Source organism: Labrus bergylta, chromosome 14 (assembly GCF_963930695.1).
Source record: "Labrus bergylta chromosome 14, fLabBer1.1, whole genome shotgun sequence".
Classification (NCBI taxonomy): Eukaryota; Metazoa; Chordata; class Actinopteri; order Labriformes; family Labridae; genus Labrus; species Labrus bergylta.
In genome coordinates, this window is record NC_089208.1 from 20824146 (window position 1) to 20845558 (window position 21413).

The 21413-nt window shown below is 38.5% G+C and overlaps 2 protein-coding genes across 4 annotated transcripts in view; one reads left to right on the top strand and one right to left on the bottom strand.

The window, feature by feature from the left end:
• The first annotated feature begins 3922 nt into the window (after positions 1-3922).
• On the top strand, positions 3923-6708 carry si:dkey-251i10.1 (uncharacterized protein LOC100038774 homolog). The gene is made up of 4 exons (XM_020633355.3): positions 3923-4128; positions 4959-5445; positions 5556-5696; positions 5837-6708. Exons 1-4 carry the CDS (start codon positions 4018-4020, stop codon positions 5992-5994), a joined length of 897 nt encoding a protein of 298 aa, XP_020489011.1. The 5' UTR covers positions 3923-4017; the 3' UTR covers positions 5995-6708.
• Positions 6709-9118: 2410 nt separating this feature from the next.
• The window catches only part of zbtb20 (zinc finger and BTB domain containing 20), a 33643-nt gene continuing 21348 nt past the window's right edge, over positions 9119-21413 (bottom strand). For all 3 annotated transcript variants that reach the window (XM_029277230.2, XM_020633386.3, XM_020633387.3), the window contains one exon: positions 9119-21261. In XM_029277230.2, coding sequence (XP_029133063.1) covers positions 20726-21261 — 536 coding nt within the window. In that variant the 3' untranslated portion in view covers positions 9119-20725. The remainder of the gene's footprint in view (positions 21262-21413) is intronic.

Consider the following 21413-nt stretch of genomic DNA (forward strand, 5'->3'; position numbering starts at 1 on the left):
ATAACTGTTTGGACAAAGCCAGGTGTATATTTAAGACTTGGTTTAAGAGTCAATTATGATTGGTTGGGTGTGCATCAAATTCTAATCATTCACTCATTCCCTTACTAACAGAGCGTTTTGTTGTTGTAATGGTTTTAAAGGTTTCCTGCTTTTAATGGAATTCCCAACAGTAATGACTTTGACCTTCACACTGACATTATTTTAATAAAGCCATAATGGGATTTATACCCACAACAACTGTATTTGCTTTGGCGTTTAGAAGCAGAGACAGTCTGTCTCCATCCGGACTTTGTGATTGGACCATATTTCTGTTTTTTATATACTGGTTCATCTTCCTCCCACAGGTGCCTTTATGAGCAGCTTAAATGTTGAATTAAATATGTTCCCTCCTCTGCCTTGAAACTAGTCTGCAGCCTTGTAGTCGTCTCCATTCATATCGACTCACAGCAGAGCTGGGACTGTGACATTTCCACTTGTTCCACTCCTGCAGCTGATCTGTGTGCAATAGAAAACCTTTATTTTCATTGCATGTTGTACAACTCAATTTGGTGTGCTTCTCTTAGACAAAAGAGTTTAACTTATCACGCACATGCAGTTAAACACACACGTCTAGTTACTATACGAGGTAGAAATGTTCAGGAAAATTGAGCACATTCATTGCAGTTTTCAGGGGATATTAAAGATCCCTAAGTATATATTTTTAGATAAAAACAAAAGTGACAAGTTAAGTTAGACAAGCTGCTTTTATCAACCAAAGGCAACAAGTAGTTACAGAGCCTACTCTACTGGAAACACAGACTAATTAAATGTATTGTAAAATGTGTCTACTTTTTTCAATCAACACTTGATACCTTACCTTGATATTTCTGCAAAAACGATGCACCAGTATTTTAAAAAACAACAACCTGCTGCTGCATCTTGCTAAAAGAGAACAAAAGCAAAGTTTATAATGCAAAGTGCACACACTGCTGTCGTCACTGTGATTAAAAAACAGAAGGGATTAGTGGATTAATTTACACATCCTGTTCAACTGCATGCTCAAGTGGCAGTAAGAAGCACAAGTGGACGGTGACTGTCATTAAAATACAAATCCAACCAAACAACAGCAAAGCAAAGTGTTTGATAATGCTCGGTTATTATCATCAGTCACCATGGCAGCACCATGCAGGAACTAAACAAACTGTTCCTATACTCAAGTTGCTTCTATATTCAAACAGACAAATACTGCAAAACAAGTGAATGAATTATCTTTTACAACTTATTTCCCAGTGTTTTTTTTTTTTTTTTTTTAACTGGCTCAGCTTTCATTCACTCTTATCTTCTGTTATCTTCAGGTATGTACAAGGTGTTGTAAGGCAGGATTTCTCAGGGGAGGTTTGAGACTTTATGGCATCACAGCAGCGCCTCCCTTTGGGCATCCTGTGTATAACACACAAGACTTAGAAAGATTATTCTTTTTTTATTTTGGGGGCTTTGTAAGCCTTTATTTAGAGATAGGACTGTGGATAAAGTCAGAAATAATGTGTGTGTGTGTGTGTGTGTGTGTGTGTGTGTGTGTGTGTGTGTGTGTGTGTGTCTGTGTGTGTGACATGCAGGCATGGAGCCAAAGGTTGGAATCGAACCCAGGCGGCCTGCTCTGAGGTACCCACCCTCTGTACAGGGGTCGCGCACACTAACCACTTCTATGTTGCACACAAGCCAAGTACTCTCAAAGTAAAAGTATTGGCTTCATACTGTGAGATGACCAGCTAGTGTTTTATCAGAGCAGTCTTATCTGATCTCTTTGTGGCCACTCAGAAAACAGTTTAACATAAAAGGCTTTCAAAAGGCCCTGCAGATGATTCAACAGCTGCACCTTCTTAATGAGCTCCCGGTTCTGCTGTTCAATGAAGCTTAAAATAAAGCATAAAGAGATTCATAGAGTGCTGCAGGAGACTATGATCTACCGAAACACACAGTCACAAATATACTGTCACAAATATTGAGGTTATCAGTGCCAATAAAAGACAACAATGTTCCCAATTATCCTGTGTGATTGTCAGTCAATCAATCAGTCTTCATTTGTATAGAGCCAATTCATACCAAATATTAAAAATACAGGTAAAAGAACTTACTCAAAGACCCAACGTCAACGTCAATCAAAGTCACAGTGGCAAGAAAAACTCCTTTTTAACAGGCAGAAATCTTGGGCAAAACCAGACTCACGATGAACAGCCATCTGCCGAAACTGTGCTGGGTTTGAAAAATGGGATATGGACAAACAGTGGTGGTCCATAGCAGCGAGGCCATTGTCACCAACGATCCAGAGAAACCTAAGAGAGCTCAGGGACTCCGAGGAAAATATGTGGTTAGTAGCTTACATGAAGATTTACAGATAGTGACGTGCAATTATATGAATTGTACTTCTAGAAAGAAATAAAGATGGGTGGATAGATAGATAGATAGATAGATAGATGGATATATATATATCTATATAGATAGATATATATATAGATAGATAGATAGATAGATCAGGGAAGGGCAACTGGCGGCCCGGGGGCCACATGTGGCCCACATCAACCCTCAATGTGGCCCTCAGGTCAATTTTTACACATCAATTAAAGAAAACATGACTACGCCTGCCATGAAATCATGAAAAGCAGAAATATGTCCAGAATAATATTAGATCACTGGTATATGTTGAGTTAAATTTGAGACTTAATCGACTGTAATTGTTTTTTCTAAACTACAATTTGGCCCTCTGGCAGTGAGAATTAAATGAATGTGGCCCTTGCTGTGACCACAGATAGATAGATAGATAGATAGATAGATAGATAGATAGATAGATAGATAGATAGATAGATAGATAGATAGATAGATAGATAGATATGCACATCTAAAACTTTCTAAAAGTACATTTTAAGGACCAACTATTGTTTTAGATTTAAAGATATTATTGTAAGTTTATTCATAATTGATGTTTAAATATATTATTGTAAGTTTATTCACAGTTGTTGTTTTCATATAGCCTACTGCAGCAGGTCTGTGAGTAATGTTCCTCAGACAGTAATTCAGTCTCGTGTCGCCCTCTAGTGGGAAATGTTAAAATGATCAAGTCCACCCTCAATAAATGAAGCTTGTATTGAATAATTTCGTCACCTATGCAGCACTTACGTATTGACATCATTCAAGGGGCGAACCTCAGATAAGCTCCTGCCAGAAAACACCAGCTGTAGCAGTGCAAGCAGGAGAGCTCATCCACCTGTGTGGCATGCTGAGCAGGTGTCACACGTGACTTCTGTACTTTGCTCAAACACATTACATTCATTTATTGCAGGAAGCAACTTTAAGTGTTGCTATAAAAAAAAAAAAAAAAATGCCGAACAGGCTGGAAGAACAGTTTTAGCCTACTGGGGATAAAAGTTACAGACTTCTTTCAAACAGGTTTATTAGTTTTACAACAGGGGGAAAGAAAAAAAAAAACAGGCATTCAAAGCAACCTACTGAAATCACTAATCTCTATTAATGTGGACAGATACGTTGGCTGAGACTCTTTAAATGGAAGTTAAGACTCTGTGGAGTTGGGACTCTGAAGTCCTTGACAGGCCGTGGTCATACGACCCTTTGACTTTCCTCATGAATGACTTGAACCACAAAGGTGTCACACTGCAAGGCCTCCCTGCTCATTGGTCTATTTGGGGTGTTTTACTCCGGGGGGGCACCGAGCCAAATAAGAGCAAGTTGGACGCTGCTTTTTTTTCTATCTAAATTTAGTGTCCTGCACGTGGGATTTTGTAATATCAGGATTTACTCGCCCACACACGGTACAGCAAAAAAAAAAAAAAAAATGACGCAGGGGATACGTCATCACCCCGTCGCAAGCGCAACCCCCCGTTTTCTATCGCGATACACTGTGTTATATAAATCCCTAACGCCGCTGCACAATCGGCCATTTCGTCGGTGCAGGCCAGCAGTCGCAGAGGGCAAAAAAAAGAGGGTTATATCTGATTATCTGGACGCCAAGAACACATCCGCACCATGAATGAGACAGCTGTATCTTTCGCCAAGGATTTCTTGGCCGGTGGCATCTCGGCTGCCATCTCCAAAACAGCCGTCGCCCCGATTGAGAGAGTGAAGCTGCTCCTTCAGGTAAAGACGCAGCAGCGGCAGCAGGAAGCCTTCAGGGGAGGGTAGCCGGGTTAGCCTTACTGTCACATCTTACAGTCAAAGTTACGCGGATAATCTGAGCCGGTTGTCACCTCGTATTCACAGTCCTCTTGAGGGAGGTTTTCCCACCTTTTCTCTGAACTGAATCAGTGAGAGTTTTAACCGTGGTGCGGGGTTTACAGGACTTGAGGTCATCATGGGATAGGAAATGACCTACACGAGTCTCTTGCTTTGCTAACGTTAGCTCTCTCAGCTCGGTAACCTTTAGCAGCCGCAGCTAACAAAGGACAAACGCTTTGTGGAGACATTAGAACATTATGTACGAAATACAGTCAACACTTCTAAATGTGCCGACCACTAACTTAAATTCTGAGCTTTAAAAACAAAAACTGCACCTTGAATATATCCACATTTGATTGATAATGAAGTCTTGATAGTGATGTGGAGGCCCGGCGACTTTCATTCACAACTGGGCCAACAAGTTAAGCATCCTTTTACTGTGAAACCTGATTTACCACATTGTCCCTTCATACATTTATTTATTCCAGTTTTTTTTAAATCATATTTTAATCATTTTTTTTACGAATTATTTAATTAGGTAACAAGCTTCAGATCAATTCAGCATTTGCAGATTTGCTAGTAAACACTGATCGCTCTGTTTTATTATTTCACCTGCACAGTGACTTTATAAACCTGCCAAGTTAAAACATGCATCAAGGTCAAAACAAGGAGGCAAGTGCTTGTAACTTTAATTGGCTTTTCCTGTTTTGATTCTAAATGTTTGTTTCTCTCTCTCTTTGTTGATATTTCAGGTCCAGCATGCCAGCAAGCAGATCACCGCAGACATGCAGTACAAGGGTATCATGGACTGTGTCGTCCGTATCCCCAAGGAGCAGGGATTCCTTTCCTTCTGGAGAGGTAACCTTGCCAATGTCATCAGATATTTCCCCACCCAGGCCCTCAACTTTGCGTTCAAGGACAAGTACAAGAGGATCTTCCTTGACGGCGTCGACAAGCGCGCCCAGTTCTGGAGGTACTTCGCTGGTAACTTGGCCTCCGGTGGCGCCGCCGGAGCGACCTCCCTCTGTTTCGTGTACCCCCTCGACTTCGCCCGTACCCGTCTGGCCGCAGATGTCGGTAAGGCTGGCGCTGGTAGAGAGTTCAACGGTCTGGGAGACTGCCTGGTGAAGATCTTCAAGTCTGATGGTCTGAAGGGCCTGTACCAGGGCTTCAACGTGTCCGTGCAGGGTATCATCATCTACAGGGCTGCATACTTTGGCATCTACGACACAGCTAAGGGTATGTTGGGTTTTACTCTCGCCCACTGGAACCATTAAAGAGACCCTTTTTTTTTCCTTTTTTTTTTGATTCTTCCAGATGTGTAATATGTGACTTCTCTTGTGTTACAGGTATGCTTCCCGACTCCAAGAACGCCAGCATTTTGGTGAGCTGGATGATCGCTCAGAGTGTGACCGCTGTTGCTGGTCTGACCTCATACCCCTTCGACACTGTCCGTAGACGTATGATGATGCAGTCTGGGCGTAAAGGAGGTCAGTTTGTGTAGACGTAGCCTTTCTCTAATGTGTCTGACAGAATTTATCCCGTACCGTTTGGTTTAAATGTGATTTTTAGGAGCGAGCACGATGCTTGAACATAATCTTACCCCTGCACTCTTCTTTGCCTCCTTCAGCTGATATCATGTACACCGGGACCATCGACTGCTGGCGCAAGATTGCACGCGACGAAGGTGGCAAGGCTTTCTTCAAGGGAGCCTGGTCCAACGTGCTCAGAGGCATGGGCGGCGCCTTCGTGCTGGTGCTGTACGACGAGCTGAAGAAAGTCCTGTAAATTGTCATTTTGTCACATCACTGTCCAATTTGGCTAAATGTAATAACCTTCCATTTCTATGGACTCTGCATTCTGCCTTATTTATGGGAACAAACTATAGTGAGTCACCACTAGCTGTGGGCGATGGCTGTACGTTGTGCATCTTTCTGATTTTAAACGTTCCACACCCTCTTTACCAATGTCATTCCTGTTAAAGAAATCTGATACCTCCTCCTGTTATTCACTCGGTTTGTATGGTCCCAACTTGAATAAATCTATTCTGGGGAACAAACTCAACAATTTGCCGTCCACTGTCTCCTCCGTTGGCATAGCATGACATTAGCACTCACTGGATAGTGAAATGCACGAAGTGGATTACACCTGACTGCTATATTTACTCGCTTATCTCTTCTGAGCCTTCCTCTTTTACATGCTCACTACTAGGATTGTAGAGTAGGACACTTGAGTCTTAGTGCCCTTGAAATGACTCCAGGCTGCTGGTAGTAGCAGATCATTTTATTTTATTTTTTTTGCTTGTTAAATTTGCAATGATAGAAGTTGCTAACCCTACTGAGGACTTTGGAGATTCAAGGGTACTAATATAAGACTTTATGAGTTATGGACTTTAGTTGTCCCATGATGAGAAGCAGCAGAGAGATATTAAGGAACTCAAGACAAATCTCGCACACTTAAAACACCATGTACATGTTTCTCATATTAAAATATTTAAATGTGTACTGTCCTAAAATGCTAGTTTTATTTTTTTGAATGGTGTGACTTTAAGGAACCGAAGCTTCAAGATGGATGAACTCAAATGATGCAGTGGTTTCAATGTGAGCTCTAGGAGAAAAGCTGTGCATGAAAATCTCCACAACACTCACTGTTGGGTGTTCAAAATTTACCTCCACAGTGCATGAATGAACCTGACCTGGTTTGACTTCAGAACATGTTTGAACAAATATGATTACAAGCTGTAGAAGATAGTGGGGAATGTGTGGCTAAGGCCAGATAAGTATTTCCTTTTATAGTCTTATCTTTGAACAGTGATTTAACATTCTTGATCTTTCCAAGAAAGTTAAGACACTTTCTGGGTGATTGTGAAGATGCATTTACCTTATTTTATGTGGATTAAACCCAGCCCGTCTCTTCATGGCAAACCTGACGGGCACATTTTTGTTATTCTGACATTTTAAAGTCCAGTAAGAAAATACATTTTTTATTGTTAATTCTAATGAAGTCCGCATCAGAAACCTCTAAAAGGGTGACCCTACAAGTTTCAAGGTACATCATGTACACTTTTCTTAAACCACTATTTTTCTGAAGTACTGAAGAATCGGCAGCAGGGGGCAGCAGCGGCACGTAAGTGTTAAACTCCTGCCTGAATAATGAATGACTGAAACTGGTTTTACAGTTACAGGATGTGACAAAATATAAAGTCACAACCTTGATATTTACAGTCATAAAACATTTTCAGGTGTGGTTGTGCAGTAAAATGCTGTTCTGAGTGGTAATATAAGATGTGTCAACACGTTATGTGTTAATGTTGATGTTATAAGACTTCAGTGTCATATTACTCATTAAGTTTGCTGGATTTGTTTGCATTTTTACATGATAATGTAGCCTACTCACCTCTTATATAAGATAACACATTATGATAGACTACATAAACTCACGACTACAAAATAGATGAAGATTAGTCATGTTGATAATCTTATGAACTAACTAATGCTCTCTGGTTTTAAAAGATTCATTTATATACGTGTTTTTAATGAAACGACCTCAAACTTTGTTGATTAGTGAGTCTCAGACATTATGGCCTGAATTTGTGAGGTACGGAGACTGTGATTAACATCAACTTCATGAAAAATGTGAATTGAAAAAAACAAAAACAAATCATTTTGTTAATTAGGCTGCCACTGTATTTTTCATTAACGTCACCAGCGACGTTTTAGCCCTAATTTATAAAAGTTTTAAAGCTAATAAAAAAACATGTTGTAGCCTGGAATAAAATAAATAATCAGAAGATTAATAATCTTTAAAAAAAAAATAATAATCATCCTTTTTCAGCAGACAAGCGCTTTCTGAATTTGTAAATACTCATAATTTATTCTGCTAGATAAATCATAGAAACAAGGATTAAAATTCAGTCTGAATCCAGAGTTATGCACAGAGCTTCTTCGTCACCCGCTTTCTGTCACTTTTGTCTTTGACGTGTTCAATCAATAAAATTTATTATTTATTTATATATAATATGTGAAAATATACTCTCTCTGCCTCACAGGTGGGGGACATTGGAGGATATTTTCAGTTTCATGTTTCTGTTGAAGCAGATTGTTTTAAGAAATCTGTTTGACTTGGATACTGAATTATAAATCATAATAAATCATTCTACTTTTATGAGTATTTCTCGTAGCATTATTAGTTGTGAGACTTCATTATTAGTGCGTCTTGCAGCACAGTCTTTGGCTGAGAAAAAACTGATTCCTGTGGTGACAGTCCATACAGGTGTTAGCTAATGAGAGTATAAAAATCATGACGGACTGCTCTAACCTGCTGTGTGTGTTTCTGTGCATCAGCCTTTGGTTCCTGGAAACCATTTTTTCAGGAAGAGTTTACAGAGTTTACCCTCCCACAGTCCAAACACTCAAGTGAGTGAAGAGGCTTTCACTTCTGGGTTGCCTGTACAGTAGGTGTAAAGTGAAGTATGACTGTGATTGTTGATTAATCCTCGTTAGATTTGTAATGGACTGGCAGCTTGTCCCGGGTGTTTCCTGCCTTCTGCCCAGTGCATTCTGGGATACAATCCAGCCTGTTGTTTGGGATCTACAGAATCACATCCAACTGAGTTTGGAATCAACACACGAGCGGACTAATATTATTTATGGGCTTAATTTGAGCTTATACAGCTCATTTGTTTGATTGTATTCACTCCAAGAATATCCCTCCATGTTTGTGTGTGTTTTTGTGCTTGTCCGTTTGTTGGTTTTGGCAGGGCAGTCATGTGAAAGGTCATGCCTGGAAGTCTTACTGCACAAACTTTACCCTTGTAAGTCAAAAGTGACTTTTCTGTGTATGTTTCGGGGGGCAGTTTATTCATGAGAACGCCCGTGAAAGATAGCCGAGAAAAATAAAACAGCAACAAGACTTTCTGTGAAGTACAGGAAAGTACTAGTTTTTATTCCTTCATAATCAAACTTCACAAACAGCTTGAACTTGTACAATACCTCAGAGAGTGAAAATTACAAAAAAAGTGCTGGTAACATTTACAAAAATCATCCTTACTTAGCAACAATCAGTTTATTCTTCCACACTTTTTTTAGTCTTTTGTATTAAGGCTTAATACTTCTGTATAAAGTATATGCAAGATAAGTCTTCACAGTTTTTCGAAAAAAGTCACAATATTATGTAACATAATGAAGCTTTTACGGCTATTTTCTTTATAATAACAAATACACATCACTGGTAAATATATGTGAAATACAGGGCTTATTGTAAAATGGCAAGTAATGATACTGTTTGCTGAGATAAATTGATTCCACACACTGTTATAGGAAAGTTTTGACATACCATTGCTATAACTGAAGGAGGAGGAAAAGAAAATGATAAGCATAAACACTTGTGAGATCGCCTCCAAACTTTGGCACATCCCATGAAACAATTTCACAAAAGATGAGATTGTATTTTTGAAATCATACATATGGAAGAATAGCTAAACTGGCATAAAGTGAAAACATGCTGTGTAGTAAGGTGCTAAATCAGAGATATTACATTGCCAGCCTCTTTCTCTTTCTTTCCCCCACATGGACCGACATGAGTAAGGTGCATTTGTAAGACTCAAAGCATGTAGGCCTTTCTCAGATGTCAACAAAATATGTAATAAATACAGATTTTCAAAAAACAACCTAAAATCATTTGACCAAAAGTCTTGAGGCGACCTCGTATACTCATGCATTCCCATGGATTCAGAGACATAAATATCTCTACTGCAGGTGTGTGACTCGATCAAACTGTGGCATGTGAAAGTAAAAGCTGTATTGTATTCATGGTATGTGTTATTTGCTTTTTTCATGATTTTTTTTTCTTATTTTTTTTTTCTAACTGTTGAAATTGTGACAAACTGGATGAATAAGGAGATGGAATTGAAAAACTGAATGCGAAACTAAGCCAAGATATATTCACAAGATCCTCTAAGCTGCACTGGTTTACAGGTCAACAGATGAGAGCTCTAGCCCTAGACTTACCAATTTCACCCTCATGCATACTGTACGGTTAAAGTGACGCAACAAGCTTGCTTAAATAGTCTACATCACAAAAGCAATTTGGTTTTAGTGCAAACACAATTGGCTGGCTTCAGCTTCTCAATAATAACAAGCTCACCAAGGAGATTACAAGAAGGCACATACTTATGCTTCCTCTAACACGCAACATATTTAGACAAACCGCAACATCTTTCAACAACACCACGAAGCGGTGAAAAACAGGAAAAGCTACTACATCCAGATAAAATGGTGAAGGTTTGCTGTTTGTGAATTATTGGAAATCTTTTTACACATATCCACTGAACAAAATATCGACAGGTCAGTATTTACTGCTGTTGTGAATGACCTCGTTGAAAAAGGATGAAGTTATGATACATTTTGGTGGATTCTCTACGTACGTGGCCAAATGACGCTGTGTTTAAAACCACAAAAAGGTGCATTTTGAATTTATTTTTATTATCACTTTAAAGCATTTTTAATAATGTAACATCCCCGAAAAAGAGTGACCAAAATATGCAGAGAAGACGAGTGTGTTTTTTTTGTTGTTTTTTTAGTTTTTTTAAGGGAAAGGTGTGCCAGCTGGGTTTATCTTTTGGTATTTGTGTTTTAGCTTGAAATATGTCGTGATGAAGACAATTTGACTGAGTGGGGGGAAAAAAAAATGGATTCCTTCCCTCCTACGTCTCTCACTTAACAGATCTGTAAGAGCGTCTTGATTTGTCCAAAACAATCACAGGAGGAAACAACAGTTTTAATGCCGCTCAAATCTGGACACTAATACTCCGGGTACTGCTGGGTTCAAAAACAACAAAACAAAAAGAAAAACAACAAGGTGTGGATGTCATGTGCATTTAAAAAGGTGACTGATTCTGTACCTCTAAATACAAAAAAAAACAAATCAGAACGAGTCAAATATCACCAGCTACTCAGCATTGTCATGATGTGACACTACCATCACATACTATGGTTTAAAAATGTGTTGAGTGAATTATATTGCTTTTGATAGAAGACGACCAAAATAAGTCTAGTGCAAATCTCTTTTCTGGTTTGAGAAGTGGTGGTTGGTGTAATGAACTGTTCAATCTGCTCGACCATAGCAACAACACACCAGCTGATTTCTAGAACTGGAGAGCTGTCAAGTGGTATCCCTTTACAAATCTTCTGACTTTTTTTTTTTTTTTTTTTTTTTTTTTTTCAGAAAAGAAACAAAAATATCTGTCACCACTGGATGCCATGCAACTATTTGGAGGGAAACCCCTAATAAATATTTCCTAACTCATCACCCAGCACCCAATCAATGCATTAATCCAGCAGAAAGGAAATGTTTGAACTTCTTACATCTCAAATACTCCTCGTTTTAAGCGGGAGGATGTTGGCCATTTTTAGTCTCCCTCCGCTGTACAGCTGGGAGGATGTGTGTGTGTTTTTATTTTGTCTGTGTGTGTGTGTGTGTGTGTGTGTGTGTGTGTGTGTGTGTGTGTGTGTGTGTGTGTGTGTGTGTGTGTGTGTGTCAGCTCATATCTGTGCTCGCGGGTGTTGTCTGTGCAGCTATGTCTGTCAAATACATCTCTCAACTTGGAAATGTTGAAAAACTCACTCCAGTCCAGTGTTTGACAAATCATATTATAAAAACGTCCTTGCACATACATTAAAAAAAATGTATCCCCTATTTCAAAACAGCAGTCAATACATTTCAAACAAGCTTGTGTCATAACAATAATAATAATAAAATACAAACCAACTTGGAGCATAAATTATCAAAAAACAAACTGAAAATACATTACTGCAGCATATATTTCAGGGTTGCTTAGTTGGGATGTTAACTACCTTTACTACAACAGCTCCACCTCTGCCAAGTTTAGAACGAGAAAGTAGAAGGTTTCTTTAATAAGGGAAATAATAAAATATCAAGCCATCGTAGGCCAACAAAAATAGAAGCCTAACAAAATATACACATATTTATAAGCACATCTCAAAGTTCAACTCAAGTGCATGTTTTACAAAAGCATCTACATACAAGATATGGCAGCAAAAAGCCTGAACGCCGGATGAAAAACAAAACCTAAGCTGCTTTGATTAGGACACACGTGATGTCGGATTTGTACTGTCAATGTTTGAGAAATTGTGTCTTCACTCCAGGTACAAAAAAAAAATTGCCTGATTTACAGTAATTCAATTTCCTATTTGAACACAAAGGATGAAAAAATACAGCAGATTCGCCTTGAATTAGACCGTACAGTAATAAAATATTGTCCAATTTTTGCCAAATGGTTTACATTCTGCTTACAGATGATGTGTGATTAGAAAAATATATCATCTTGTTCTCACTGTGGATTAGTGCTGTTTGAATCCAGGTTACAGTTTGGTTTGGATTTGTTCTCATCGTGTGCTGATGGCTGGCTCTGATGCTTTGACTTTTCAGTGAACGGGAAAGACTTTTGAGAAGCTCAGCCGGATTTGACTGAAGCTGCTGAAAGTATCTTTACGCTCTTTCCTCTTTTTTTTTCATTTTTGGCTTACAACAACAACCTACAAATATGTGCAAACTTAACATCTTGGTCCATCTCAAGTATAAATGGCTAAATGTACTCTAGGTCACAACGTCAGATTAGTATTTCAGGGACAGCCTTAATATATCACACGGTGCCGGTATCTGAAGAAAAAAAAAAGAATAAAACGATTGAGAAGCAATGTGTGAAGGTGAACAGGTTTACACTGATTTGCTAAACGTGTGTATAGAAGACATAACTGATGATTACTGAGTATGATGTTTTGTGAGAGAAACGATGCAACATTTACAATCTTAAACATGTCGTCACATGCGATAGTTTACATCACAGCTACTGTGTCCACTTACATTTTTTCATTTTGTTGCATTTCTTATAAAAAAAAAAGAAGAAGAAGAATTCTATTTTGGTCTACAATAGGCAAATGAACAAAAAAAAACACAAATCTATGAACAACTGATCGAAAGACAAAACACACAGATGCATTTTCACAAGCACCCCGCAATGAGAAGAAAAACATTGAAAGAAAACAAAACACAACAAATTAAAACTGTAGCAATCTAGCCCGATGGCAGGAACCCCACACACATAGAAAAGATAAAACTTAAATGATCTTAACCCTTCTTTGGTTTGTGAACACAAACATTGTCTAGTAAAGTTAATTTTTGTTTAACCTTTAATGATTAGCATGGCCCCCTGTTTTCAAATGAACCACCAACAGCCCCTTAAGGAACATTACAGCGATACGATTGATATCTTTTAACGGGACATTTTTTTGCATTGTAAAAAAGAGACCTACAGTGTTAGCATAGTGCATGTTGTCTATAAAACCAGGCCATACGAGCATGTTGAAATTTGAATAAAAAGCTATGTGAGATTTTAGAAAATGGTCTTCTTCAGGGAAATATATATTGATTCAACTTTGAAGTGATGGGCATTGTTTGCTACGACATAACCATAACATCCAACAGATCTGTAAAAGGATGAAGCGCTGGAAATCCTGCTTAATGTCAGGCTAGTTCACTGTGGAAAACGAGTGCCAGAATAGGAGTTGGAATGCTCTGGACTTAAAACAGGAATGCTTTTTTTTTTTTTTTTTCTTTTTTGTTACTCTGCTGCACACTTTGTAACTAAACCTCTCATTTAGCAGGACCACGCTGAAAAAGAGACTCCAGAAACACAAAGAGGCCTCGATGTTTAGTCTTCAAAAGCCTCAGTCTCCTAACAATTGTGATTAAAAAATGATAAAGAAAGTGTGTTATCAGGGGACACTCAAAACATAATTTGTGCTCCATCAAAAACAAAGCCAGCCCACCTGCAGGAAGAGGCTGTGAGGACAGGACTGCATGCTTCATGTGCACTGATAGACTCCTGATGATGACGCTTAATGCTGAACCACATCAGGGTTTTTTTTTTAACTGCATGTTGGGAGAAAGAAATAATATAATCTAAATGTTGTTGTAGCTTAGCTTAGCTGTGTTGTACATGAAAATCTGAACAGCTGCTTCTGTGCGTGTGTGTGTTTAAAGCTCAAAATCAAAACAGAGTCTGCATGTTTGACTGTAAGATCTGAACAGATGCTGTTGTGTGTGACAGTTGGATGACAGGGACTAGCTATATCTCATTGCCTATAATATTCATGCTTCATCTTCACTTAAATGTGTATGAATCCAAGCCTTCAAAATGTGCATTTTTTTTTAATCATAGCTGTTTTCTCCCATTTACTGGAAAACTATGTTAGATGGAGGATTAAAAGATTCAAAATAAAGGCAATCACTTGCTCTTGGTGTGACATATGTTTCCTTTTCATGGTATCATGTTCATTTTATAGCTTCTACAGAAACCTCTTACTTAAAACAATGATTTTAATGTTCTATCTTTTACCTTTGTTCTCCTTATCAAATTAAACAATAGGGGTATCGTTTCAAAAGTGTTTTTTTTTTTTTACCCCTAATTTTGGCACAGTAACTAGGCTGGGGAAGGTTAGAGAGAAAACTGTGGTAATTAGTCCACAGGGGACCGAATAATCAGCCATCCTAAAACCTTTTATCTCGCAGCCACTCGTCCTGAAACTTGATTATTGGTTTTTATTGTACTCTATTATCTCTTAGTTTGGACTCCATGTTGTTAAACCAAACACTTCGAGAGCGTGGAATACTTTGTGTGTTTCTTCCTTTGACAAAACTTTAAATGTCTTAATCTCAATCTGCCTCTGTAGATATAAATATCTGTTTGTCTAACATTCAATGGACAGTTTCTCTTTTTAAGGTTGCTCATTGCTTGTCCTTTACTATTAAAAGCTGTACCTAAGCATAAAGGTGATCAGATAAGATAAAAACTTGAATGATCATTGTGGGGAAATGGGCAGGGACCATCATCAAGGTCAGAGAGAACTCGGTGTACTCCAAGAACCATTGAAGCGGCTGCCAGCTCCGGCAAGTCTGCAAAGACTTTATTAATCTTTGACAGTAAGTGCAAATGGAAGAGAACACTGCTATGCTTATCGGATACATTTTGGAAATTAGTTAATGTGATGTATGTGGCCATCAGGAGAAAGGAATTAATTACCAATAAGATTAAAGATAGCCACATTATGGAGGGTTAACTCCAACTCGTCCAGGCGAATTTGGCCCCCTCTGCTGTTCACAAAGCGCCACTGCCCTTGTCCCCGCACCAACATACAGTACAGCACATGGCTTGTTTGCAAACAGCAAAAAAAAAAAAAAGCCATGTTTAAAAAAAGAAAGCAAGGAAAGAGCAGCCTTAAAAAAAAGATCTTACAATTTTAAAATGTCCTATTTATATTTTTCCGGTTACAATTTCAATGTTCTAGCTCTATTAATATATTTCCTTCAGAGATGAAATGTGATTGCATTTTATATCTTTGAATCCTCCGAGCTGTATAGATGTAAGATAAAAAATAAAACTCACAGATGTAGCTTTAACTGTATATGAATAGATGATTTCAGGTATTTTAAAGGGTTCTCTTAGGATGCACTCACAACCAGCAGGTCTTAGCAGTAATAGTATAAATAGTTTATTTATAATAGACCATTGTGTATAAACTGTATCTGTGCAATGTAGGAGAGAAAAACTATGAATATTCTGTATAGTTGCTGTATGTACTGATAGGCACTTGATAGGCATATTCCCTATATCCCACAAGGTTCTGTATACTCTGGCTGCAATTCTGTCTTTATCAAACTATCTGAGAATGTATTCTTCATCGGTGTGAAGACGGTGATACAATAATATATATAGTATATTTGTAAGATATTTCACTCTTATGTGTACTGTAGAAGGCCAAAGATGCAGTAAAGTATTATCTGACTGGTGTTTTATTCTACTCTTTGTGACTTTCTTCAAGCTTTAAATAAAAAAATCTGACTTTGAATGTGTGGAGATGGACTGAAAGACAAACAGGGAGACAGACACATGGCATGCTTATCAGAATAAAATGAACCTGTTCCGTACTCGACATGACCCTCACCATTACCATTTCTCCAATTCCTTGTTTTCATCTCAATGCAAAGCATATAAGCATATATAGTACAATGTGAAATATGACTTAAAAACTGACTGTTATCCAGCTGCGTGAAGCTATGTATGTATAAACAACAGCACTATGATCACCATGACAAAAAGCAGGAGGAAGCCTGAAATAAATAAGTATAACGATGAATTAAACATACTGCAAGAAGGACAACAATGTACTGTAGACCCTGTGTCTCTACACTAAGATAAACAAAACATGAACAGTAATATATTTGAAACACAATACAAACAGCTGCAGGCTCAAGGCTATTATCTACGTTTTAATATGTTTTGTTCTGGAAAATATGCGAACACTTTGCAAACATAAAGTCTAGACTTTTTTTTTTTTCTTAAACTAACAACTAGAAGAAGCACTATTGAGAGAAGGACTCATTTTCTGGATAATGTTGCGACTTTTCAACAAGTTTTCAACCGATTTTCTGCAACACTGAGAGAGAAAAGAGAATTAAGCACCACCACAAGTAGCTGAAGCAGTATAAGGAATATATAACTATGAACAGTGAAGAGCATGTGATGCTAATGCAACAGGGGAAAAAGCCTGGGTAATGCTAAAGCACGTAAATGACACACTGGAGAGAAGGTTCCTTCCCTCTTCTGAGCCTGGTCTGCTATCAAACACCTTATGATACAAGAAGTCAACTGACAATGGGACGAGTTATTAGCCCTCATCCAGATAATGTTGAGATTGGCTACTTTTGTTATTCCAAAAAAAAAAAAAAAAAAAGATAGAGAAACGACTGATAGTGTAGTTCTGAAATCAAATATTTCATAAAACCAACATCGAGCTACTTAACCTACTATTTAGACCAATGATACCACAAAGCTGGTTGTACTCATCTAGCTACAGTCAATAGTGCATTTGATATATGTGTTTACACAAATATGTAAAATTTAGGTGCCATGAAGGAATGCTAGATCACTGAATACAAACATTACACTGAAACGATTCAATCAATGTCTCTGCCTTTGCTTTCGAAGAAGTGATGATGTTAGATTGGCAGTGTTTAACTCGGTACTGAACAGACAACAAACATCAACACAATGAGCTGTGTGCCGTATGTGTGGCAGTACTGTTGGAAAAGAGATCTCGGCAGTTGCTTACATATTCTTTTTAGTGCATTGTCTGTTAAGGCATGAGATTACCCTCCACGTGCTGTGTAGAGACAAATATAGCACTAGCATGCAGCAATATTGCCATCCTGGCAACAACAGCTACAAACAGGAACCATACAGTTTAGGCTTATATGCACACCATAGGACACAGGCCCAATCAAATGTTTAATAATGTGCTACTTTTACTGCGGACAAACCTCACGTGTGTTTACGCATATGTGGTCAATAGATTCTTTTTAGCCGAGGGGAAACTGACCTACAGACTTCCCTTCAGCTCACTCAACAAGGATCTGTACTTTAGTAGCAGTTAAAATAACTTTAAGCATCCAAATGCCGGACATAACTCCTCAAATTGTACTCTGAGTTCAACAGCGTCAACCTCAGCTTGAGTCAAATCTCAGAACAAACGCCACAGGTGCCTTAATAGCCCAAAAGGTCTGGAGAGCTGCTTCTCATAGTACCTGCATTGCATATTGCAAAGGAAGCCCTACAGTTCAGATATTCCACTTATCAACAGCTTGATTAGGCTATATACCAAACACACAAACACTCACTGACGCACAAACACTAAGGAAGGGAAACAACTGTGTACAACTGACGCACAGATATCAAAGAAGCTGCATTCCATCACCTCCCCACACCTCTAAACCCACACAAAGTTGTTCTAGGACACACATATCATTTATGTTACACACACACACATTATAAATGTATTATTATTAATCATATAATAATAGTTATTATTAGAACCTCCGCCAAAGGAGCTGTGTGTATTATTACTGTTCTTGTTTCACTGTTTATGTTGTTTGGCTTGGATATTCTCCTTTGATTCTAAAAAAATGCAATCCAATGACGTTTATAGGGAACTGACTCCATAAAAGAATGAGTTCAAAGGTTTGAAACCATAGATGAGCACACATAATGGTACATATTTAAATAAAGATAAATGCTTGCATTAACACGGCACAAGAATATACTGTAGGTTACTGCAAGCAATAACAAAAGCCAAGAACCGCTGATTTACTTAATGAATAAATTGAAACAAAGCTATTCTATTACATGTGAACTCTACAACCAAATGTTAGATTTAAGAAAAAAAAAACTCTTTTCTAAAACTATAATATCTCTGTTAACAGTAGTGCACTTATTGGTTTAAGCAGTGCAACATATATGCAAGAAAATAATGCAGTCCACTTATCAAGATAAAAAAAAAATGCTTTTTTTTCCTTTGAAATTGAAAAACAGAAATCATAAAAGTTTGTTTAAGTAAAATGACTAAATATTAAGCACAGGCATTTTAAGAAAATGTGCAAAATAGCACTTTTTTATCCACAGCGGGTCTTTTTAAGACTGCTGTACTCAGTTATTCTTTTAACGATACAACTACCAAAGTTGTTGCTCACATACATGAGCAAATCCTTCAGGATTGCAGTTGCAGGCAGTTGTGTGTGTGTGTGTGTGTGTGTGTGTGTGTGTGTGTGTGTGTGTGTGTGTGTGTGTGTGTGTGTGTGTGTGTGTGTGTGTGTGTGTGTGTGTGTGTGTGTGTGTGTGTGTGTGCGTGCGTGTGTGTGCGTGCGTGTGTGTGAGAGAGTGTGTGTGTGTCGAATTTAGAGTAGAGAGCAATTATAAAACAATTCAAATATCAGAAATGAGCCTAAAGTGATGTGATGACAACTTGCTCACACTAGCTTCCAAAATCTATTCTGTACATAATGTGTCTAGATTGTTTTTAGAAAAATCAGGAATGTATACTATTGTGTAGAAAGTCCATCTGAACGTGTGGTTTATAAGGAAACAGTGTGATTTCAATGGAGCTACTTGTTTTCCTTTCAATGGGTTGCATGCCGTTTGAGCCTCCAGGGAGGGCAAACACATGGAGAGCAATGCATTTAGCTCCCACATGCCCAAATGGCTGTGCAACAGCATTGAACATGTTTGACAGGGGCTCTAGGATGAGGATGGCATTTATTTCCAATTCAAATTTGATTCAAATTAAATCCCTCCTTCTTTAACACTGTTCCAGTGTATATACCCCCTGACTAGGTATTATTACTTGATTATCAATTTGATAGCTAACCATGTAGACTCCTAAATAACAACAATATGACAAATTATTTCTTGAATCTACATCCCATAACAGTCAGGTGCAAGTTGAAGAGCAGCAATTATGAAGGAGAGAGTTTAGTCACATATGCCAGCCTGCCCTAACTGTGAAAGTGAAAGGCTTTAAAAACAAACCGTCAGCAAAAGAATCTTTCTTTTTTTCTTATGTTTTCAAATGGAAGAGGTCTACAAGCCTTAACAGTCGTTTAAAATATTAGTGGCAGTGTATGCAAATTAGTTAAACTCCAAACTTCAGAAAAAAAGAAACATGTTTTTGCTCTAATACTGTCTGATCAACACACCCAAATTTAGTAAACTGAAGCATCAAATGCATGGACAGCAATTACAAAACATATGAGAAATGTTCGTTCCGGTCGCCAGTGGACAGGAAGTCACATTTCAGATAAATGATTGAAATTGGTACCTTGACAACAGCTGCATTATAATCCCTTAATACAATAGGAATAAATTAAACCCATCATCAAATTAACTACTCTCCTTTTTTATTTTACAGAAGAAGGCAATCTTGTGACCGTCAGTATTTTTAGAGGGAATATATAGCCCGACCCCAGATGACTTTTTTGTTATTGTTGTAAATTATACCACAGTAAGCTTGGACATCTAAAGTTTCCAAACTGGTCAGTATGGGTTCACAACTGCCATGATTTATTTTTCATGGCAATGTACACACACACACACACACACACACACACACACACACACACGCACACACACGCACACACACGCACACACACACACGCACACACACACACACACACACACACACACACACACGCAAACACACACACATGCAAACACACAGACACACAAATGCACAAACGCTCACACATATATGCACATGTATATTCATTCATACAAAACTACACTAAAAGTGTGTTTGTGTGTATGTGTTTCTTTCGTAGGCCTTTCGGTAGTGTTCAACACATAAATCAGTATTTTAGGAAAGCATACATTTAGAGGCCTGTAGTTAGGATCCATCCAGTAGATCAATATCAAACTACTAAGCCTTAAGGCCACCATCTTTTTTTTCTTTTAGATTTAACAGAAAAAAAAAAAAAAAATCTTTTTTTTTTTTTTGGGAAACTTAATGTGCCAGTGTCTATACTCATTACTCTTCATACCTCAAAACAAGAAAAGGAAAATCTAGTGCCATTTATTTGTCATTCTTTTTGAAAGGAGTTTATCTACTAGTACTTATCCATCGGAGACATGCATTCGCATGTGGTCATTGAAGTGCTCCATTTGGTCGAACTTGGCAGGGCAGACGGAGCACACATAGGTGGTCCCTTCTTGGCAACTCGCTTCTGCAGCTACACCCACTCCTGTTCCAACCCCGGCCCCTACTCCAGCACCTCCGCTCACGGGCATGGCGAGGGCCACCACTCCTGCTCCGGGATCCGGGACGGCCATCGGCATGGGAATGGAGACAGGGCCCTGGTTGACGGCGCTCCCCGATAGCCCCATAATGGCACTGCCCGTGCTGTGCAGAGCCATGTGCCGCTCAAGCAGGGTCTTGTGTGAGAACTTCTTCTTGCAGATGTAGCACTCATAGGACTTCTCTCCACGGTGCAGCCGCATGTGGACATTGAGGGAGCTCTTCTGGGTGAAGCGCTTGTTGCAGATGCTGCACTGGTAGGCCCGCACTCCTGTGTGTGTCACCATGTGTTTGATTAAGTAATCCTTCAGGGAGAATGAGCGCCAGCAGATGCTGCACTGATGAGGTTTCTCACCTGGATGTACATGCAAGACAAAAGAAGAAAAAAAAAAAAGGAGAGACATTTTCAGAATTAGGTTTTAAAGATATAGAAAAATGTGTGCAGAAGCATCAGATGCCTGAAGCCAGCAGTGTTTCTTTTCTAGTACAGGAACAAACCTCAGGCTA